At 49.4% G+C, this 23901-nt stretch overlaps 1 protein-coding gene across 1 annotated transcript; it reads left to right on the top strand.

Annotated features, from left to right (window-relative positions):
• Positions 1–3579: 3579 nt before the first annotated feature.
• CELA3B (chymotrypsin like elastase 3B) lies at positions 3580–14355 on the top strand (the record flags this gene model as incomplete). Its single annotated transcript, XM_081086111.1, has 9 exons — positions 3580–3666; positions 8294–8480; positions 9215–9300; positions 10646–10743; positions 10868–11002; positions 12076–12212; positions 12591–12733; positions 13410–13562; positions 14265–14355. The coding sequence occupies 9 exons, from the start codon at positions 3580–3582 to the stop codon at positions 14280–14282; spliced, it is 1044 nt and encodes a 347-aa protein (XP_080942237.1). The 3' UTR covers positions 14283–14355.
• Positions 14356–23901: the final 9546 nt, after the last annotated feature.

Below are 23901 nucleotides of genomic sequence, written 5' to 3'. Positions count from 1 at the left end.
TGTCAGCAGGGTTGGTTTCTTCCAAGAGCTGAGGGGAGGCTGGGTTCCAGGCCCCTCTCCTTGGCTTGTCCATGGCCATCTTCCCTCTAAGTGTGTCTCTCTGTGTCCAAAGTTTCCCTCTTGGTAAGGACCCTGGTCATATGGGATTAGGGCCCAACCTAATGACCTCCTCTTAACTAGTACACCTGCAATGACCCTTTGTCCAAATGATTACATTCTGGGCTATTAGAGGTTAGAACAGGGGTGGGCAAACTTTTTGACTCGAGGGCCACAATGGGTTCTTAAACTGGACCGGAGGGCCGGAACAAAAGCATGGATGGAGTGTTTGTGTGAACTAATATAAATTCAAAGTAAACATCATTACATAAAAGGGTACAGTCTTTTTTTTTTTTTTTTTTTTTTAGTTTTATTCATTTCAAATGGGCCAGATCCGGCCCGTGGGCCGTAGTTTGCCCACGGCTGGGTTAGAACTTCAACACAGGGATTGGGGCGGAGGGACACATGGCTTGCAGGGGAGGGCACACCCTATGGATGGATTTCACGGAGCAAAGCTGCAATGCCAGCTTAGACTTTGACGTTAGAGGGAAATACATTTTATTTTGGTTATTTCTTTATTATTATTATTATTATTATTTTTTTGTAATCTCAGGGGTTTAATTCCACAGAAATAAAGCTTCCCATGATACCTCATCCCCCCTTGGGGTCTTCAGGAAATTCTTTTTTATTATTATTATTATTAGTTAAGGTATTACAAATGTGTCCTCATCCCCCCATTTCTTTATTATTTTAATAAATATATTTTTATTGATTTCAGAGAAGAAGGGAGAGGGAGAGGGAAAAACATCAATGATGAGAGAGAATTATTGATTGGCTGCCTTCTGCGTGCCCCACACTGGGGATTGAGCCCACAACCCAGGCACATGCCCTGACTGGGAATCGAACCATGACCTCCTTGTTCATAGGTCGATGCTCAGCCACTGAGCCACACCAGCTGGGTGAGGGGAATACACTTTATCTTACTTTATGCACTATTATTTGGGGTCTCTGTTACATTCGTGCAAACATGTGTCTTCAGTCAAGATCCAGGAGGAGAACTCCAGGGGTAACTGAGGAATATTTAACAAAAGTACAGACAGGGTTGGAGAAATTAACAAGGGATAGTGAGCATTCCGAGGCTAGCAACAATGGGGAGCTGATACCAGTCCAGGCCTGAAGGGGCAGAGGGAAGGGCAGTTAATGGAGACAGGGCAATCGGTGGAAGGATGCAGCCATTGCAAACCTGAGGGAATAGATACTGGAACTGCTCTCTCTTCCATCCTCCAGTCTCCTGCTGGCACCTTCCATTGGCTGAACCAAACCCAGAGGACAAGAGCCCACTGATGCAATCCATCAGGTCGGCCAAAGGGGCAGGGTGGGGCTGGTGGGGCTGGGTGGAGAGCAGATGGACAGTATCCAGCAGACTGACTGAATTCCTGCTGCTCACTCTCCCTGCTGGCTGTGAGCTCAGAGGACTTGTCATCCTCGCAGAAGGATCCCCACTGACCAGGGCAATGCCTGGAATCTAGTCGGTGTTCAACAAATATTTGTTGAATATGTATATGCCAGGACGGCAGGGGAGGAAGGAGGAGGGCTTCACACCTCCTTCACCACCATCGCCCAGGGTCGCTGGGGGGAGGGACTCCCACCCCACCCCTGCTCAGGCCCAACAGACATGGCACCAGCCGTGGGAAGAAGACTGTCCCTGGTCCTCATCCCTCCCAGCACTATGGACCAACAATCCCTCAGGTCCCGGCTGAGGCAGTGGCTTCCTTGGGACAAGAGCCACCTGCATGGGATCCCAGTCCTGGGTCTCCTTGGTGGCTTCTCGGTGCCATTGCAGGGCGGATGGGGCACTTGTTTGACCTGGGCCTCCTTCCCCACCCCTGAGGCTGGGCTGTCCCATCTGAGCGGGATGGGGCTGGAATTGGGGAACTCCAGGGCAGTGAGGCACCAGAGAGTTCTGGACTTAAGATCACTGCGGCCCTGGCTGGTTTGGCTCAGTGGATAGAACGTTGGCTTGTGGACTGAAGGGTCCTGGGTTCAATTCCAGTCAAGGGCACATGCCTGGGTTGTGGCCTCAGTCCCCAGTAGGGGGCATGCAGGAGGCAGCCGATCAATGATTCTCTCTCATCATTGATGTTTCTCTCTATCCCTCTCCCTTTCTCTCTGAAATCAATAAAAACATCTTTAAAAATAAAAGATCATTGCGTATGGCACATGCCCTGGTTGTGGGCTCGATCCCCCATAGAGAGTGTGCAGGAGGCAGGCGATCAATGACTCTCATCGTTGATGTGTCTATCTCTCTTTCCCTCTCCCTTCCTCTCTGAAATCAATAAAAAAAATTTTTTAAAAAAATCAGTGTATTAATCACGGTGAACATTGGTACCTTAAAGGCTCAGAGAAGTCCTGCAGGAGAGAATTTGAACTTTTGTTTAATCTTGTATTTTCCAGCCCCATTTGACCTTTGATTCTGTACGTTGTGCCCACTGGGGTCTGTTCTGAGACCTGGGGTCACAGCTGTGAACAAAGCAGACAAAACCCCCTGCCTTACTGGGCTCCATTCCCGTGAGTCCATCTGTCATAGAACATCTGTTAATACCCTATACGATGCTGCTCTTCCAGACCACCATCCCAAGGCTGCCACTGAGCTTCCCCTGACACGGTCCCAGCCTCCAGATGTGCCCTTTATGAACGTCAGGGTCAATTGTACTTTCAGGGTAGAAAGAGTCAGGCATCTGGCCCTGGCCAGTTTGGCTCAGTGGATAGAGCGTCGGCCTGCGGACTGAGAGGTCCTGGGTTTGATTCTGGTCAAGGGCATATACCTTGGTTGTGGGCACATCCCCAGTAGGGAGTGTGCAGGAGGCAGCTGGTCGATGTTTCTCTCTCATCGATGTTTCTAACTCTCTATCTCTCTCCCTTCCTCTCTGTGAAAAATCAATAAAATATATTTTTTTAAAAAAAGAGTCAGGCATCTGAAGAGTCCTTTAGCTTCATTCATTCGGTCATTGACTCTTTTAATAGCATATGTATATTGCTGAGTGCCTACTGTGTGCCAGGCCCCTTCTAGGCACTGGGAATTCAAAGGTGAATACAAGAAAGTTTTGTCCTCATGGAACTTCCCATCAGGTGGGAACTAGAAATGAAGGAACTCCCCAAGAAAAAGACTCCCCAACCACCCCACTCTCCCTCCCCTCCCCATACCTACTTCCTAATTCCCCGTACTCTCCCCACCCTGACTTCCACCGCCCACTCAGGGCGTGGATTGTTGTGTTTCAGGCTGCGTCTACGGTAGAGCTGGCCCCTCCAGCTTCCTGGCCAGCACCCTCTTCCCAGGGGTTGGGAAGAGGTTCACCTCCAGGGATTTTGCTCCATCTGCTCCTCGGCCAGAGAACCCCCAGAGGGTAAGTCAGCAGTGCAGCCGGCTATGTCCACAGGCCTGGAGGTGAAATGACCCAACAGATTGTGATGGGACAGACTATGTCCACAGGCTGGAGGTGAAATGACCCAACAGATTGTGATGGGACAGTGGTCCTGGAGGACATGGGCCAGGGTGGCCGGGACCCGCTCAAGGCCGCCTGGATAAAGGCTGGGACAGCTTATGGTGTGAAGTTGGAGGGGGTCGTGCCTGTGGGTTACCTGCCAGGCCAGGCAGCAACAAATCAGGGGCCCTTAAGCCAGTCCTCACAGTTCTCTGGGTCTTGATGCCCCTATTTTTCAGACAAAAGAGACGGATTAGATCATTAGGTCATTTTAGGCTCTGTTTCGCCATTCTTCAGTGGAATCTGGGAGTATCTGACCTGCCTCCCACCTTCTCACAGCTTGCCCCCTCCTCCCTCTTTCTTCCTCAGCCCAGGGCCTGAGAAATCACTCAGAGCTTTAAAGCTGAGCAAACAAACATGTCCAGGCCCATAGGGAACAGGTGGTACGGGAAGGCACAGCTATTTTTATCACAGTTTGAAGGATTTTCACAGCTGCTTCTGTTGTGTCCACACATTTTCCATGAGTACTGGGTATTGGGGTGCAGACGTCACTGAGGGTGTCACGGGAGGGGGTGACCTTCTGAGAGAAAACCTGCCCAGCTGATGCCTGACGTTCTGCCTTGGGGATCCATCTAAAGCAGCTCAGCCTTGCCCTCCTCCCGGCTTCCAGAACCTTCCAGAACGCAGGAGCCCCGGAGGAGGGCTCTACGCTGCGTCAGGAGCACTGTCAGGAAGGAGCCTGGCCATTCTTAGAGCACTGGGTGTTGAGGGGTGACTCAGGAAAGCCTGCAGAGCCACTTTGCCTTATTTAGCAAGTGTTTATTGAGCACCATCAACGTGTTGGCCCTGGGCTGGGGGGCTGCTTGCAACAGCCAAGGATGTGCTGTCTTTTCCACAAATGAATGTGAACTAAATTCACTGACTTTGTGCCAGGCACTGTGCTTCACACGTCACAGAGGTATTGCTCTATCTCCAAAACACATCCTGATCCCACTCCTATCTGTTTCCATCTCTACTGCCCAAGGCCAAGCCCCGCCCCCTCACATTTGCCCACCCCCTAAATAGCTCCAGCTGGTCCCCTTCTCTCTCACCCACAATCCTTCACGCAGCACCCAGGAAGAGAGTTTTTGAAAGCATAAATGAGATCCCAGGTCCTTCCCCCACTTAATCAGTCCCTCTCTCCCTCCCCCATGGCTTGCTCCTTATGCTGAAAATAAAGACCCAACTCCTTATTACTGACCAGAAAATAAGCCCTCCAGGATCTGTCCTTCACCCACCTCTCTCTCGTTCTTATTCTCTCTTTCAGGCAATAGAACTAGATAAATTATAATCCTCAGCCCATGACATACTCTCATCATTGTTTCAGGTGTCATTAGTTCACTCACGGGCCACTTTCATTTAGTTAAACATATAGTTATTTTAAATAATGTACTGAGCACCTTCAAAACCACATCTGACATAATAACGCAGATGAACCTCAGAAGCATTATGCTAAGGAAAAGGCACCCAGAAACAAAAGATATAGACTGTATCTTCATTTGTAGTAAAGATTCTAGAAAAGGCAAAACTGTGACAGAAAGCAGACCACTGGGTGCTGGGGCCAGGTGTGGGGGTGAGACAGCATGAAACCAGGCAGGAGGAAAATTTGGGGGTACTGAAAGTGTTCTGGAATGGCTGGGTGGCTCAGTTGGTTGGAGTGTCGTCCTATACACCAAAAGATTGTGGGTTCGATTTCCTGGTCAAGGCACATATGAGAGGCAACAGATTGATATTTCTCACATTGATGTTTCTCTCTCTCTCTCTCTCTCTCTCTCTCTCTCTCTCTCTCTCTCTCTCTCTCTCTCCTTTCCTCTCTCTCTCAAATCAATAAATACATCCTTGGGTGAGGATTAAAAAAGTTTTGCCCAGCCAGCATAGCTCAGTGATTGAACCAGGAGGTTGAGGTTTGATTCCGGGTCAGGGCACATGCCCAGGTTGTGGGCTCAATGCCCAATAGGGGGCATGTGGGAGGCAGCTGCTCAATGATTCTCTGTCATCATTGATGTTTCTGTCTCTCTCCTTCTCCCTTCCTCTCTGAAATCAATACAAATATTTTTTTAAAAAACTTCTGCTATCATCAACAAATCAGCAAACAATAGGTGCTGGTGAGGATGTGGAGAAAAAGGAACCCTCCTGCACTGCTGGTGGGAATGCAGACTGATGTAGCCACTGTGGAAGACAGTATGGAGTTTCCTCCAAAAGTTAAAAATGGAACTCCCATTTGACCCAGTGATCCCACTTCTATGACTATATCCCAAGAAACCAGAAACACCAATCAGAAAGGATATATGCACCCCTATGTTCACATCGGCACAATTTACAATAGCTAAGATTTGGAAACAACCTCAGTGCCTATCAGCAGATGAGTGGATTAAAAAACAGTGGTACATCTACAGATGGAATACTATGCCACTATAAAAAAGAAGGAACTTTTACCATTTGCAACAGCATGGATGGTACTGGAGAGCATTATGCTAAGAGAAATAAGCCAGTCGGAGAAAGATAAATATCACATGATCTCACTCATATGTGGGATAGAATGATCAACATAATTTGATGAACAAGAATAGATCCAGAGACAAATGGCAAGGGAGGAGGGGTTAGAGAGCAACCAAAGGACTTGTTTGCATGCATATTAGCATAACCAATGGACACAGACACTGGGGCGGTGGGGGCTTGCCCGGGGTGGGAATGGCTGTGGGGGCGGGGAGTCAAGCGGGGAGAAAAAGGAGACATATGTAAAACTTTAGACAATAAAAAACAAACAAACAAAAAACTTCTGTATTATGGTTGTGGTGGTGGTTACATAACTGTATTTGTCAAAACTTATTAATTTTACACTTAAAACTGGCAAATTTTGTTATGTAAATTAACCTTCAGTAAACCCAAAACAAAATCTACTAACGCAAAGCTAGAACCTCTAGCAACATGTAACCTGTCCTCGTCCCCACCAGATTTCAGCCAACCACCATCCAGAATCCTATGTCCATCACACTCTGCTTGCTTTTTTATAGTTTAATTCATCTACTTGTAGTCCTTAAAAAGTATGTTTTTAATTTTTCTTTTAGTTAAAAAGTATGTTTTTACCTCTATAAAAAAGGACAGTAGCCTGCATTTAATTATTCAGGACCTTTTTTCCTTAATTTACATTCCTAGGAATTATCAACATTGTGGCACGTCACTGTGATTCATTCTTTGACTGTGGGTTCATGCTCCATTCTCTGAATACTCTACATATAGACATGCATTCACGCATTCTCCTTGATGGACACTTGAGGTGTGATTAAGGATTGAGGACAGGGCTGCCCGGAACATACTTGTGCGCCTCCCAGGCACATGTGCAAGATTTTCTCCAGGGTTTGTACTAGGAACAGAACTGCTGAGTCACAGGTGAACTCAGCTGTAGGTGCTCCTCGTCTTTGACGCATCACCCCCCACTCTCCACCTTGACTGTGCTCCAGCCACATTGCTATCCCTCTCCTCAAACCAGCCGCGTCCATTCCAGCTCCTAGACCTTTGCACTTGCTGTCCTTTTTACCTGGAGTGCTTTTCCTTTAGGGCAGTGGTCGGCAAACCGCGGCTCTCGAGCCACATGCGGCTCTTTGGCCCCTTGAGTGTGGCTCTTCCACAAAACACCATGTGAGCGCACGTACAGTGCGATTGAAACTTCGTGGCCCATGTGCAGAAGTCGGTTTTCGGCCTGGGCGAGTCCATTTTGAAGAAGTGGCGTTAGAAGAAGTGGGGGTACGTTCGCTGAGGTCGACCCCTCAGATTGAGGACGTTTTTAACAAAGGCCAGCTTAGGAGTACCCTAATTAAGTTAATAACAATGTACCTACCATTATAGTTTAAGTTTAAAAAACTTGGCTCTCAAAAGAAATTTCAATCGTTGTATTGTTGATATTTGGCTCTGTTGACTAATGAGTTTGCCGACCACTGCTTTAGGGCTTTCCATGACTGGCTTTTACTTGGACTCATTTAAACACAACCTCCTCAGTCCAAATGTCACTCTTTCTGGACCCATTACTCCTGTTCCCACCCCAGTCACTCACATGTCATTCTTTTTGCAGCACCTACCGCCACACTCAGATACAGCCTTAACTTATTTTTTTGGTTTGTTATTGTTTTTCTAGGAGAGCTGGGGCCATGTCTTATTTAGCAGTGCACCCCCTGATATAGAGAAAGTGCTCAACAAAAAAATGTTTTTAATGTGATTTTATTGATTTCAGAGAGGGAAGGAGAAGGAGAGAGAGAGAGAAACATCAACAATAAGAGGGAATCATTAATTGGCTGCCTCCTGCATGCCCCGCCTTGGGGATCAAGCCTGCAACCCAGGCATGTGCCCTGCCCGGGAATCAAACCATGACCTCCTGAAAGTCCCACGTTCAACCACTGAACCACACCAGCCAATTTTTTTTTTTTTATTGAGGTGGATACTAATATCAATTCCATGTTAGAAATGAGAAATCTGAAGCTCAGAGAGGTTAATCCATGTGCCCAAGGTTGCAGAGCTTGGAGGTGGCAGCATTTGAATCTAGGTCTGACCAGTTCCAAAGCCCATGTTCTTTCCTGGAAGAGGCTGTTTTGTTCTCATGTGAACTTTCCTTCCCCCTCCCCTGTTATCAGCAGGCCATTCAATGCCACCGGCATAGCCACATGAGGGAACTCTGTGGCCACACAGGTAGCACTGTGTAGAACTCTGGGTCCTGTCATTGGCGGTCATTCTCCCTTTTGCAGTGGGTGGGGCCATGGCCTTGGACCGTGGGAGACCTGGACTCCCACCACCTGTTTCAGAAATGGGGCCCAGTCCAGCCCCCCACCAACCTTCAGCCCTATATTAGAGTCCCAGCTCTGGGCCTCTTTCCTATCATCTCAGAGCGCACCATGCTCCGGCTGCTGACTTCCCTCCTCTTGGTGGCCCTCGGTAAGACCCGGCCTGTGTCTGTGTTACCCTGGGTCGGGAGCCCCTGAAGTCTGCCCCCTGCCCTGGATCTCATGAACCCAGCATGTACAGGAGGGGGTCTTCAGCTTGTACCTTGGGCATGCTTGAGGGGGCTTTCAGCCTGGTACTTGAGCAGGATAATGGAGGGGAAGCCAGGGGTGGGCCAGCTTAGGAGAAAGACCCAAAGGGCTATGGTGGGAGTCCTCAGTGGGGGCAGCAAACAGTCTAATGGTGAAAAGTTTGGGCTCTGTGGTTGGACTGCTTAGGCTGGAAATTCTACTCCTTTGCTTAACCCTCCAACTTTCCTCTCACACTCCTCCTACCCGCTCCATATTCTGTGCTCTAACCCTTTCCTGGTCACTCTGACACGCTGCATTCCAGCTCAGGGCCGCCTCCTTTAAGACGCCTTCCTTGACTGACAGGAATAGCTGTCACTTCTCAAAGGCTCTGAGGCTCTAGGCACTGTTCTAAGGGCACTAAACCCTTCACTGTTGCCCTGGGAAGAAGCCACATGTTCATCTCTATCCCTGGGCCCCTGGGACTCTGCTGTAGTCCAAATGCTCACAGTTCATATGCAAGGCTACTGAGGTCCAGAGAGGGGAAGGTGCTTAATGGGGTCACAGAGGCAGTTTGTGGTAAGCTGGGACTGGGACCCAGAATTCTCCTTAGCTTCTGGGGACCCTCTAGCTGATTGACAACTCTACTCTCCCTTCCAGCCTCGGGCTGTGGCCGACCTTCTTACCACCCTTCCACCCGGGTGGTCAATGGCGAGGACGCAGTCCCCTACAGCTGGCCCTGGCAGGTAAGAGCAATACCCTGGCACTGTCTCCTGCCATAGGCTCTGTACCTCGTGCTCTGGCTGCAAGGCATCCAGTCTTAACCCCATTGCTTTGCTTCTGGTATCCACTTCAGCTTCCAAGGGCCAGAAAACCCTTGGACAATCTATGTGGAAGTTTTGCCCATTCGACCTGTAGCCCTTACAGGGATGTTTGCAAGTTAAACGTGAAATCTGGAGAGAGCAATGTTTAACCCAAGGGTTGGTGCACTAAGTAGAATTTCAGGCTGTACACACAGGGAGGGAGATTTCTGGGGACTCATTTCTAGACTCCTTGAATTGTAGAAAAGAGCGATAATGTCACCCAGCTGCTGTGGCTCAGTTAGTTGAGTGTCCTCCCATGCACTGAGAGGTCACCAGTTCAAGTCACTGGTTCAATTCCCAGTCGAGGCACATTCTACATTCCAAGTTGGGGCATATGCCTGGTTGCGGGTTTGATCCCTGGTAGGGGATGTGTAGGAGGCAACTGATCACATCAATGTTTCTCTTTCCCTCTCCCTTCCTCTCTCTCTAAAATTCAATAAACTAGTCTTTAATTGTTTTTTTAATTCAGTGGCTCAATAGCCACATGTGGCTAGTGGCTACCATAGTGGATAGCCAAAATATAGAACATTTCCATCACCACAGAAATTCCTATTGGATAGCACTGGTTTATAGCAGGAGCCAGCAACCTTATTCTATAAGGGACCAGAGAATGAATATTTTAGCCTTTGTTGCCATATAGTTTTCATTGCAATGACTTCACTCTGCCATTGTAGCATGAAAGCATAGATGGTGCATAAATGAATGAGTATGACTCTTTCCCAATAATCTTATGTACAAAAATAGACCATAAGCCCAATTGGGTCCAGGAGCTATGATTTGCCAACCCCTGGTTTAGTAGGAGCTTTTGAAAGTCTGAATGTGGAAATAAGAAGAGAGGCCGAGAACTTGAGGCAGGTTGTGCCTCAGAGGGCCCAAGAAAGGGCCTTAAAAGAGCAGAGGTTCAGGAGAACTGGGTGCCCGATAGAACAGAGGGCCTGGGGTTCTCAAGACAGAAAATTAGAGGGCAGAGAATGTGGAGGTCCCTAGGGAGATCCTAGGGCTGGGAGTTGGAGGGGCTTTTGGACAGAGCGAGGGGGATTCTAGTGGAAAAGTGACAGGGCCACCATGAGCAGCTGCATAGGTTGGGCACTGCATCTTTCTAGAGGGCGCCGTTCTTTTCTGCAGGCAGGAAGCCCTCTGGAGTTGTACAGTGCCCCTACACAGCCAGGGGTAGCAACCCCGCTTGTGGGGTCCAAACCACTTAAGCTTCTCCCTCCCTGGCCCCCAGATCTCCCTGCAGTATGAGAAGAACGGAGCCTTTCACCACACCTGTGGTGGCACCCTCATTGCCCCCCAGTGGGTCATGACTGCGGGCCACTGCATCTCGTGAGTTCTCTCACTTGCCCCGTCCCTGCAGGGGACCCTGGCAGGCCAGGGTGGTGGGTGGCTGTGGGAGGGACGGAGGGAGGGGGGCCAGTCAGGCCTGGACTGACCTTACCTCCACTGGCAGGAGCTCCATGACCTACCAGGTGGTGTTGGGAGAGTATGACCGGGCTGAGAATGAGGGCCCCGAGCAGGTGATCCCCATTAACTCTGAGGATCTCTTCGTGCACCCACTCTGGAACCCCAACTGCGTGGCCTGTGGGTAAGTGAACTCTCAGGCCTGGGACCTAGGGGCTCCTCTACTCAGCCCTCCATCACCCAAAGCCAATTCTGGGCCCAGCAAGCTGTGCCCAGGTCCACATGCGGAGGGTCGGCGCCAGCAGAGCCTTTAAGGACCATCTACACCAAACCTCTCTCCCTAAGCAGGGGACAGCAGGGCCCAAGGAGGGGCAGGGACTCCCCCAAGGCCACTTGGCTGGTTGGCTTCAGAGCCCAGGATTCCTCTAGAACCCAGTCTCCCAAATCCAAGAGTTCCTCCACTCAACAGCTATCACCCAGTGCATCCTGGGTTCCCGGCACCATGGGCAAAAGGAGAAGCGCTGGACTAAGAGTCAGGCTCCAGCACTAAGTCGCTGTGCGGCCTGGGCAAGTCACTGCCCTTCTCTGGGCCTCCGTTTTACCACTCGCCAAGGGTGAACTTCTGTGCTTCCTGGGTGGTTATGAAGGTCAAGGAGGCAGTCACTGGGTGAGGACACGAAGGTGGGGGGCCACTTAAGGCTCTCAACCATATGCAAAACTGTGTGTCGGGATGGTTCAGTATTTTGGGTGGGAAGGTCCAAGAAGAGTGCAGAACCCCTAAAAGTGCCAGACAAGAATGAGGGGCCATGAGGATCAAGACCTTGACCTGTCCTCACGGGCTCCTGGAGTAAGTGGAGAGAAAAATCAGACCCAGGTGAAGTGAGCTGAGTGACAAGCGGGTGGATGAAGTCGGAGCAGGGGATCTCAAAGGCTGGTCCCAGGCCGACAGCAGCAGCGCCCCCTGGAAACCTGTTAGAAATGTGACCTTCCGAGCCCCACCCAGACCCCCTGCATTGGAAACTGTGGGATGGGGCCCAGCAACCTTCCTGGTGATTCTGATGCAGCTGAAGTGTGAGAACCACTTCAGGGTGAAACCTGAGGACAGCTGTGAAGGTCAAGGGTGAGCAGGGAGCTGAAGAGGTCTGCAGGGAAAAGAGGCAGATGTGGTCGGAATGTGAAATATCTGGAGCAAAGGCTGGGAGGTGGGGCGTGGTCTGGGGGATAAGGAGGCTCCCGTGACTTTTCCCTCCTCCCCAGCAATGACATCGCCCTCATCAAGCTGTCACGCCCCGCCAAGCTGGGAGACTCAGTCCAGCTCGCCTGCCTCCCTCCTGCCGGTGAAGTCCTGCCCGACGAGGCACCCTGCTACATCAGCGGCTGGGGCCGACTCTACAGTACGTGCTGCTCCCCCCCCACCCCCCACCCACCCTCAGCCACTGGGACAGTGGGCAGAAAGGCAGGGCCTGGGAACAGAGGTTGAGGTCAGCACCTGGACCAGTCCTTGCACTTTTCCCCAATTCCTCCTCCAGCAGCAGCCTTCCCCCCTCTCCTCCCAAACCTGAATATGCTCGATTGAACATTTTTAGTGAGTGCCAGGCGCCGGGGATGCAGGTAGACAAAGTGGACAGGACTCTATAGCCGGGTGGGAAGAGGGTCCCCATTTTCCCCATCAGAACCTCCACCCCACACTGAGGCTCCCAGCCCTGACTCCCAGACCCCAGCCCAAGCCCTGCACCCCATGACCCCTCACTCAGCGCTCTCTACCCCCACAGCTGGTGGGCCACTCCCTGACAAGCTGCAGCAGGCCCTGCTGCCCGTGGTGGACCATGAGCGCTGCTCCAAGTGGGACTGGTGGGGCAGCGCCCTGAAGGAGACCATGGTGTGCGCCGGCGGGGACATCCGCTCCGGATGCAACGTGAGTCAGCTCCCTGGGCTATAGCCACTCAGCTGGGCGGCCAGGGCCCTGGGGTCCCACATCTGCCTGGAGGGTGCTGGAGCAATCTTGCCTGCTTGACCCCTTCAGCCTCCAGGCCAGCAGGACTGGGAGGAAGTTAGCTAGTTCAGACACACATTCCCAGCCCGGGTGTCATGACCTTTGGATTCTAATCCTAGTCACACACTGCCTTGACCCTGGTCCTCAGGCCTCCCCATCAACACAGCAAGGCATATTGACTTCTAAAGTCATCTTCGACTCTGTTGTCCTGAAGTTATCATTAAACCAAACTATTATTGTATTAGAAGTGAGTATAAAATGGGAAAAAAAGAGAAGTATGAACAATAACATGAATGGTTAACTGTGGTGCTAATAATGGGAACGACCATTTATTAACTGCTTCCTTTCTACTAGGCATTGTGCTAAGATGATATATCTATCATCTCATTTAATTCTCACAAAAATCTCAGAGACCGATACCATTCCTCATCACAAAGAGCAAATTGAGGTTCAGACCAGGTTGATGGGTGGCTGTGGGAGGGATGAAAGGAGGGAGGCCAGTGATGCAGGTTTCTCAAAACCCCAAAGTCAGAATCGACTCCTTACCGCTAGACGTGGCTCAGCCCCCCACCCACCCCCCACTCTCTGACCATTCCAGGGTGACTCTGGAGGACCCCTCAACTGCCCCGCCGCCGATGGCTCCTGGCAGGTCCACGGTGTGACCAGCTTCGTTTCTGCCTTCGGCTGCAACACCCGCAAGAAGCCCACGGTGTTCACGCGTGTCTCAGCCTTTAACGACTGGATCCAGGAGGTGAGCAGGCAGAGGAGCCAGGAGGGCTCCATGTGCCGCTCCTCTGAGAGGTGCCCAGGGGAGGGGAGAAGAGGGGTCAGGGCAGCAGATCCTGAGGAGGGGCTCAAAGGATCCGAGTAAAGGGGTCCTTGGTGACATTCCAGAGGGCTGGGGGGTGTTTTCTGCTACAGTGTGGCCCCAAGAACTTCTATAGCTTCTGGGTGGAGCTTTGAACTGCTGAACCCAGCAAATGTTTATTCAGCAAGTGTTTACAAAGTGCCTCCTCTGTGCAGGTCTTTTCTTTGTCCAAGCATTGCCCTGTGCGGGGGACAGATCATTAAATGAGCAGTAATGATGAGCTGTGATAGGAGAGGCTCAGGCCCCAGTGAGAGTGCAAATATCACCTGGGGTTGAATGGCGAGGGGGAGTAATGTTTGTAATAGTAATAGCCACCATGTAGAAACTGCTTAAGTATGTACCAGGCACTGTAATAAGCACCTTAGTTAATAGTTTAATAAAAAAAAAAGCCCCATGAGGTGACGACTATGGTTACCCCCATTATACAGATGAAGAAACTGAGGCTCAGAGAGGTCAAGTCACCCTCCCAGGGTCACATAGCTAATGAGTGACATGACTGGAAGTTTAACCCAGTTCCATCTGGCTTCAGAACCTGTGCTCCTAACTAGACTACTCTGTGTCTCCCCCGCCCCCTTGCTTTTCCAGACCATGGCCAGCAACTAGAACCAAGGCCTGGGTGGCAGGACGGATCCACACTCTTCGCAAAAAAAATATTAAAGATCTCTCAGAAAATTCCAGCTCCAGGCTTGCTTCCTTCTTTAACTCACCTCTTCCCCTTCAGCCCTTTCCCAAAATGGTAGATCTGCTATGTAGAGACAAGAAGACCATATGCAACCTTCTCATATGAAGATGAGAAAAAAATGAGACCCAGAGAGAAGGGAAGTTGCTACAGGGTGACCTGCACCCCTTTGCCTGGGAGTGAGGGGATCCCAGGACACAGGGCTTTCAGTGCTGAAGCCGGGAGAGTTGGTCACCCTCTGCACCCACGCATGATCATTGGTGTTTCAATGCAGAACACATGGTAGAACCTGCAGGAAAACTGACTTTGCCAGCTCCCTGGGCGGCTCATGCTGGAGTGGGAAGGGCCATGCTTTTTCTGCTTCCACTGATAGGCTGGGGAAGGAGGACTGCAGTCCTTCATTCATTCAACAGCATTCATTCCTCGTTCCAGACGAGGGCGCAGCGGGGAAGATGACATGGTTCCTGCCCTGAAATAGCTCCTTATTTAGAGAGAAATAAGCCTATCAGAACCGTCCATCAGAACACTTCCTAGCACCTTCTTTGTGGAAATTGCAGGGCTGGGAGTATAGAGGGGAGTAGGGCCAGCTGGGGAGAGTCCTTGCTGGGAGGGAGCAGATGCACGCACAGATGTGCACGCAATGCTGACAATGAGGCCGGAGCCCCGTGAGCGGTTGTTGAGGTCCAAGACTGCTGCCACGCAGCCAAAAGCAACATTAAAAACAACGAATTCCTTTACTCATGCTTTTCCTGAATACCATGAAAGGAAATATGGTCCCAGTGAGGACACACACATATATCTTTTTTTAAATACATTTTTATGTATTTCAGAGAGGAAGGGAGAGGGAGAGAGAGAAACATCAATGATGAGAGAATCAGTGATCAGCTGCCTCCTGCACACCCCGCACTGGGGATTGAGCCTGCAACCCAGGCATGTGCCCTGACTAGTAATCGAACCTGGGACCCTTCAGTCCACAGGCCAACGTGGTCTATCCACTGAGCCAAACCAGCTAGGGCCACCCATATATCATTTTTAATATTAATGTTGTTTCAATACCCACCTTTTAAAATCATACTTCTAATTTTGAAAGTTGAAAAGGTACAACATAGCAAATAATGTAGGACACATCCAAGTAGCTTCCCTCCAGAATGGTCCCATTTTACATGTGTGCTTCATGTTTTCTGGAAGGAGTAACTACAGTGAAGGTGGAGACTCCTTTGTACTCTTCCCAGAGGTCACCATCATCATGGGTGTGGGGTCACTAACCCTATTACTGCTTTTCCTTTAGGGCACATAGTAGGATAGCTCTTGCCTGGCCCCTTGAAGTTCGGTTTGGCCACGTGGCTTGCTCTGGGGGATGATCAGAGAGACAGGACGATTTGCCAAGCTCTCGTTCCCTTTGCTCTGGCAACTGGTGGCTATAGGTCAGCGGGGTCCCAGAGTGAGGAGCCAGGACAGAGCCGCTGCTGACCCCTGCTGGACATGTAGCACAAGCAACAAATAGACTCTTCATAAGTCACTGTGATTTCCCGCGGGTTACAGAAGCACGGCTCCAACCTATTCTGACTGATAAAATGAGTTCGGCGTTTATCTTTCTACCTGATGCTGTTATATTTTTATTGCATATAAATATCTATAAACAATATATTGCATTGTTGGAGCATTTATTTCGTAAGATAACATTTATTTGGTAAATCACAGAGGCAGAAAAAGTAATTCCTAGAAAAACGGGCCTAGGAAACATGCTATAGAGGTAAAGGAAGAGCCCTTGGGGCTTGGGAGTGAGGAAGCTAACGGTAATAGGCCTGGGTCAAGGAGGCGGAGGGAGAGGGTGAAAGGCAAGGGAAAGGAGTGCTCCCGGGAGAGAGAGCACTGGCATAGCTGGAGTTTTTAAAAATACATGCCCGGCGCAGCCCAGTGGTTGAGTGTGAACCTATGAACCAGGAGGTCATGGTTGGATTTCCGGTCAGGCCACATGCCCGGGGTTGCAGGCTGGATGCCCAGTGTGGGATGTGCAGGAGGCAGCCCATCAATGATTCTCTCTCATCATTGGTGTTCCTATCTCTCCCTCTCCCTACCTCTCTGAAATCTATAAAAATATGTCTTTAAAAATATATGCATGGAAATAGACTCACAGATACAGGGAACAGACTGATAATTGCCAGAAGAGATGGGTGCTGGGGGACTAGGTGAAAAAGGCAAAGGAATTGGGAAGTACAAATTGGTAGTTACAACATAATCAGGGGGACGTGGAGCACAGCATAGGGAATATAGTCAGTAATATTATAATAACAGCTATGTACAGTGCCAGGTGGGTACCACAAATATCAGTCTGTAAATTACATGACTGTTTAACCACTATGCTGTACCCCTGCAATGAATACAAAAAAATATTGACTACAAACTAATTAAAATTTTTAAATAAAGAATACATGCAAGGTTTCATGTCATATGATTTTGCTTCTTTTACCCAACATCATGTTTCTGAGGTCTATCCAGGCTGATTTCTATACCTCTAGCTCATTGCTGCTGGTTTATAGAGTCTCCCATTGCACAACACTAGGTATTTGTCATTCTCCCCCTACGGATGGACAGTCACAGCAGGGCCAGTTCTTTGTGGTTACAAATAGTGCCTCAGTGAATGTTCTTGGACATATCTCCAGGTGCACATGTGTGAGTTTCTCTAGGGTATATTCCGGGAAACGGAATCGCTGAGTGGGAGGGCGTGCTCATGTGCAACTTTACCAATTGCCAAATTTCTCAAAAGTGAATATATCAACAATACTTCTAAAAAAATTTTTTTGCCCCCATCCACTGCCTCTATATATTACAACTGCCCACATTTTTCTTAAGTCTCTCCCACAAACTCTCCTCCAGCCCTTACCCTCACGCCAACTCCTATAAAAGCCCAAGAAGCTCAGGTCTGGCAGGGCCTGAGTGAGGGCAAGGAAGAAACTGGGTCAGGCACAGCAGAGACCTCTGTGTCATGGGAGTGTGGGAGAGGATGGGAGACATTCTCGGACCAGCATATGTTAATAATCTGTGTTGAGTCAGGTAGTGCTGGGGGATAAATGTAGCTGCCAGGTGTTCCAAGGCACCACAGACTTGCAAAAGCTGAAGGGCTACTTCTTTCTAATGGGCCAGGGAAGGGCCCTTGAACAATTTTCCAAAATAGTTGTAGGATAAAGGGCAGTCAAATGTGTAAAATTCCACCCTGGGGCTGGACAGTGGGTCTCAGGGGCCCTCCTCCACCCAGCCTCACAGTGAGGCTGAGACCTGCTATGACACCTTTCTCATACATGGGCAGCAGAGAAGTTAGGAAATCTTGCCTAAAAGTTTATCAATAATTCCATTTCCTCTTGTTTAATCTCCAAGTCTCAACAATTCAAATCCTTTAAGAACCATATAGTCACATCCTCCCACAACCACGTCAAAATTATAACTACAGAACAACCATCATTCGGAACTGCCTGAAATCCAGCTGAACAGAAGTCCCATAACTAAGGCTAAAAGAAGCCTTCGTCTCCAACAAGGTAATTGCTGATGTAAAGATGGTATTTCAGCCCTAGCCTGTTTGCTCAGTGGGTAGAGCCTCCGCCAGTTTCGATTCCCATCAAGGGTGCATGCCGGGGTCGCAGGCTCATCCCCAGGAGGGGGCGTGCAAGAGGCAGCTAGCAGATCAATGATTCTCTCTCATCATTGTTGTTTCTCTCTCCTGTCCTCTCTCTCTAAAATCAATAAGAATATGTTAAGGGGAGAACCAAGATGGCGGCATAGGTTAACGCCGGAGTTTGCTGCCTTGAACAACTACTTCAAAAGTGAAACTAAAAAACGGAACGGACATCACCCAGAACCACAGGAACACTGGCTGAGTGGAAGTCCTACAACTAGGAGGAAAGAGAAACGCATACGGACACTCAGAGGAGGCGCAGTGCTGAAGTCAAATTCTGAGGTGCGGAGTGCGCGGAGCGGGCTGGCTGCGGAGGGCACGGTTGGCGTTTTCAATCAGGAGGGAGTTGCAGACTCTGAGCTCCAGATACAGGCGAGTCTTTAGGGACCCAGACTCAAACGGGAGAAGCGGGACTGTCTGGCTTCGGTCAGAGCGAGTGCAGCTTTCTCTCTGAGGTTTGCAGCGGGTGCTGGGACTCAGAGAGGCAGAGCCCCTGGGGACAGGACTGAGAGCCGCCATAACTGCTCTCTCCAGCCCACCCTGCACAGAGGCATTTGCCGGACAGCCTCAGGCAAAGGCTAGATTAGCACCTCCCTAGAGGACAGAAGTTCTCTCACTGCAGACACAGCTGATTCTCATAGCCACTTGGCCTGGAGGTCAAACCCTCCCTGGTATTAGCTACAACAATCAAGGTTTAACTATAAGACTGCTCACAAAGACCACTAGGGGGTGCACCAAGGAAGCATAACAAAATGCGGAGACAAAGAAACAAGACAAAATTGTCAATGGAAGATATAGAGTTCAGAACCACACTTTTAAGGTCTCTCAAGAACTGTTTAGAAGCCGCCGATAAACTTAATGAGATCTACAAGAAAACTAATGAGACCCTCGATGTTATATTGGGGAACCAACTAGAAATTAAGCATACACGGACTGAAATAACGAATATTATACAGACTCCCGACAGCAGACCAGAGGAGCGCAAGAATCAAGTCAATGATTTGAAATGCGAGGAAGCAAAAAACACCCAACCGGAAAAGCAAAATGAAAAAAGAATCCAAAAATGCGAGGATAGTGTAAGGAGCCTCTGGGACAGCTTCAAGCGTACCAACATCGGAATTATAGGGGTGCCAGAAGATGAGAGAGAGCAAGATATTGAAAACCTATTTGAAGAAATAATGACAGAAAACTTCCCCCACCTGGTGAAAGAAATGGACTTACAGGTCCAAGAAGCGCGGAGAACCCCAAACAAAACGAATCCAAAGAGGACCACACCAAGACACATCATAATGAAAATGCCAAGAGCAAAAGATAAAGAGAGAATCTTAAAAACAGCAAGAGAAAGAAACTCAGTTACCTACAAGGGAATACCCATACGACTGTCAGCTGATTTCTCAACAGAAACTTTGCAGGCCAGAAGGGAGTGGCAAGAAATATTCAAAGTGATGAATACCAAGAACCTACAACCAAGATTACTTTATCCAGCAAAGCTATCATTCAGAATTGAAGGTCAGATAAAGAGCTTCACAGATAAGGAAAAGCTAAAGGAGTTCATCACCACCAAACCAGGATTATATGAAATGCTGAAAGGTATCCTTTAAGAAGAGGAAGAGGAAGAAAAAGGTAAAGATACAAATTATGAACAACAAATATGCATCTATCAACAAGTGAATCTAAGAATCAAGTGAATAAATAATCTGATGAACAGAATGAACTGGTGATTATAATAGAATCAGGGACATAGAAAGGGAATGGACTGACCATTCTTGGGGGGGAAAGGGGTGTGGGAGATGCGGGAAGAGACTGGACAAAAATCGTGCACCTGTGGATGAGGACAGCGGGTGGGGAGTGAGGGCGGAGGGTGGGGCGGGAACTGGGAGGAGGTGAGTTATGGGGGGGAAAAAAGAGGAACAAATGTAATAATCTGAACAATAAAGATTTAATTTAAAAAAAAGAATATGTTAAAAACAAAACAAAACAGTGAAAATGCTTGAATTATGTAGCCACACGAGCTGGACAGAAGTGCGCAACAATAATGCCTTGGTTCATGGGGAACAGGTTACCAACAGACACTGAGCTTTTCCTTCACCGTTCTAGACTCAAACCCAAACTAAACCCAGCTCAGTATGACTTTAAAATGTCAGTTCATAACCATCAGCAACTGGAAAGTCTTGGGAGGAGGCACACAGGACTACGATTGATCCTCCCGGATGCACGGCCGCACCCGGACGAACGGCTACCTACGCACAGCAGGTGCCCCCTTCTGTCTGGGTCTGGGCTGAGGCAGGGCTACTGAGCAGTCTGCGCCCGCTTCCTCCGGGGAAGTGACTGCTCCGGGCGCCGCACAGGACCGCCGTCCGCACAGCAGCACCCAGCCTTCCCTCTGGCCTCTCCCCTCGGGGGGTGCAAAGACTCCAGGCTGTCTGTCACTTCTGGGCGGGGCTCCCACTCGGCTGCGCGCGGCTTCTAGAACGTCCCAATTTCCCCTTTCATCCTCTTTCCGTTTCGCAGTTGGGCAAACTGCGGCTCGGAAAGACAAAGGACTTCTGGGGAGTGGAGAAGCAGCCCAGGCTGTACCCACCGTTCCGCACCGTGGGCGGGACGGAGGACGGAGGACTGAGGCCAGAGGAAGAACAGAGCCCTTCACGGGTTAAAACCATGAAGTTGCGGAGGACCCCCCCTCCCCAGGCCTAGAGAGACCCGGCCCCTCTAACCTATTCCCTTTCCACTTCCAATTTCCGGCAGCCGCGACTTCCGGTTCCGGCAGTGGGCTACAAAGCTTTGCGCCGGGGCTGGGGGCTCCCTTTCTCGGAGTCGCTTGTGGCGTGTCTGCTTCCGTGGTGAGCTGCCTCTGAAGCGGCAGAGGTGCAGGTGAACCCCCCATCCCCCCGACTCCTTCCCCCGCGCGGTCTGTTGGGAGCCGGGAGGCCCTGCCCTTGCGGTCGGCCGGCCGCTCCGCCTGGCGTGACGTTGGGCGTCACCTCAGCGGAGGAGTAGGAGGTCTCGGCCGGAAGCGCGTTTCCGGCCTGGCTTGGGCCTCCGGAGCCGCGCCCATCTTGCTGGGAGGAGTCGGCCTGGCCGCGGGGGGTTTTCCTCGGCTCAGCGGCCCCCCCACGTGCCCCCTCTCTCCGAGCCTCAGTTTGTCTGTCTGTGACTGGGAAAAATTAACTGTCCCACTGGGTTATCGGGAGGATTGGACGAGGGAGAGCTGCCGCGGAGTGTCTGGCCCTTGACATCCAACCAATAGCGGCGGCTGCTGTTCGTAAAGTGCTCAACACAGTCCGGTAGGAAATAGTGTCGAGGAAACGAGTCCGTAGGAGGTGGGTGCGGGCAGCGTCGGGCGGTCATCTGAGCGGGGCGGGTTTGCCCGCTCAGTGGTTAGAGCGGAGCCCGCCCGCCACCGCGCCGGGCGCGTGCGGGGGGCACGCAGTCGATGTGTGTCCCATCCATGTTGCTCTCCCTCTCCCGCCTCCCTCCTATCCATTCTCTAAAAAGTAAAGGGGAAAATGTCCTCGGGTGAGGATGAAAGTAAAATAAAATATAACTGATAGGCTCTGCCCCGGCCAGTGTAGCTCAGTTGGGTTTGATTCCCAGTAGGGGCCGTGCAGGCAGGCAAAACACATTTCAAAATGAAAAACACACACACGCCCGACAACCCACATTAGGAAAATAAATAAAACCGGTAGGCTTTAAAAGCTGGGTTCCTCTTTCAGAGCCCACCGTGAGAACTGACCTACTGACCAATGGTACTTTCTAGAAGCCGGGGTTGTGAAGGCCTGGATGTTGGAAATTAGAATTACGAAAAGGGCGTTTCCCTAAGTGGGTTAGGGGTTTTTCACTCAGGTTTTCTCCCTGGAGTTACGGAAGTGACATGTAATTGTGGTTAAAAAGCAGTACGTTGGAGCGTGGTCATGCTGCACGCGGAAAGGCGGCCGGTTGGATCCCAAGTCGGGCCCACAGGGGAGGCCGCCAGTTCATCTCACATCGTGTGTATCTCGCCCTCCCCCGCTTTCCAAGATCAATCATACGCTTGGGTCAGGGTTAAAAAGTTAAATACAGAAAGATCTAAGATTTCCTCAGATGGGACTGTGCAGATTGGTCACCTTGGTGAGGACTTACGGACATCTTCACATTTCAACACTAGGCCTACTTCATTTTTTACCCCCAAATTGATTTGAGAGAGAAATGGAGAAAGATACCAATTTGTTCCATTTATTTTTATAATTTTTTTTAAAGATGAAGGAGCTTGAGTTTTATTTTTATTTTTTATATCTTTTGTTGATTTTACAGAGAGGAAGGGAGAGGGATAGAGAGAAACATCTATCAGCCGCTTCCTGCACACCTCCTACTGGGGATGTGCCCGCAACCAAGGTACATGCCCTTGACCGGAATCGAACCTGGGACCTTCAGTCCGCAGGCTGACGCTCTATCCACTGAGCCAAACTGGTCAGGGCTGTTCAGTTTATTATTCATTCATTGGTTGCTTGTATGTGCCCTGACTGGAGGTTGGACCCATGGCCATTTATCATTGATTGATTTTTTAAAGAGAAAGAGAAACATCAACCTGTTACACTATTTATGCATTCATTGGTTGCCTCTTGCACGTGCTCTGACCAGGAGTCAAATCTGAAACCCTAGCACATTGAGACAACACTCCAACACTCCAATCAATTGAGCTACCCTGTCCAGGGCCAATGGATCTGATTTTAAATGTCAACACTTCGCCCTAACCGGTTTGGCTCAGTGGATAAAGCGTTGGCCTGCGGTCTTAGGGGTTCCAGGTTCGATTCCGGTCAGGGGCATGTACCTTGGTTGCGGGCACATACCCAGTGGGGAGTGTGCAGGAGGCAGCTGATCGATGTTTCTCTCTCATCGATGTTTTTAGCTCTCTATCACTCTCCTTTCCTCTCTGTAAAAAATCAATAAAATATATTTTTAAAAAAAATGTCAACACTTCTGTGTGGATTAGGGAGGAATTAGTTCTTAAGGGAGGGGAGTTAATGAAAGAACATGATCTCTGAAAGCTGACTACATAATAGGAGTTACATTTTTGATTGGACATAACCTGTGAAAATTAATTTAGTCATTACTGTCATTTGAGTTTCTTCCCCCTCTTATAAAATAAATTAGCAGCCCAGCCATTGTGGCTTCGTTGGTGAGCTTGGGTTTGAGTCCTCGGCAGGGCACAGCTGTGGGTTTATTCCCCAGTAGGTGGTGTGCAGGAGGCAACTGGTCTGTGTTTTGCTCCTCAGTGTTATCATCTCTTCCTCTCTAAAATCAATAAAATTAACATAAGGTGTGGTTTTCCTGTAAATAACCCCTCTTTTGGACTGGGGCCCTAACCCAAATGAAGCAAAGCCCTTCTTTCCTGGCATTTTACAGGTATTTGATTGGCCCACTCCATTCTTCCCACTACGTTGGTTTGCTAAAGCTGAAGCTATTAGGCATCCAAAGAGATTCTGAGAAGTTCAATTTCCCATACAAATTGGTAGTTACAAAATAGTCATGGGGATGTAAAGTTCAACATAAGGAATATAGTCCCAAATCTACATTTTTCATTTTGGTAAGCCACACATTTTCTCAATTGTGTTAATTGATCCAACAAGAAGAAATAGAAGTAGAATTTCTAATAGCTTTATTAAGAAAACCTATTGAGCCTGGCAGGTGTAATTCAGTTGGTTGAGCATTGTCCCAAGAGATTGCTGGTTTAATGCCTGGTCAGGGCACATGTCCCGTTTGCCAGCTTGATCCCCAGTAAGGGGGCATGCAGAAGACAGCTGATCAATGTTTCTCTCTCTAAAAAGCCATAAAAACAATTTTTAAAAAGAAAATCTATTAAATGGAAACAGACTAATAGATACAAAGAACAAACT

This window comes from Myotis nattereri (assembly GCF_964212035.1).
Source record: "Myotis nattereri genome assembly, chromosome: 3".
NCBI lineage: Eukaryota > Metazoa > Chordata > Mammalia > Chiroptera > Vespertilionidae > Myotis > Myotis nattereri.
The sequence above is the reverse complement of the archived record's forward strand: the minus strand, read 5'-3'. Positions and strand labels throughout refer to the sequence as shown.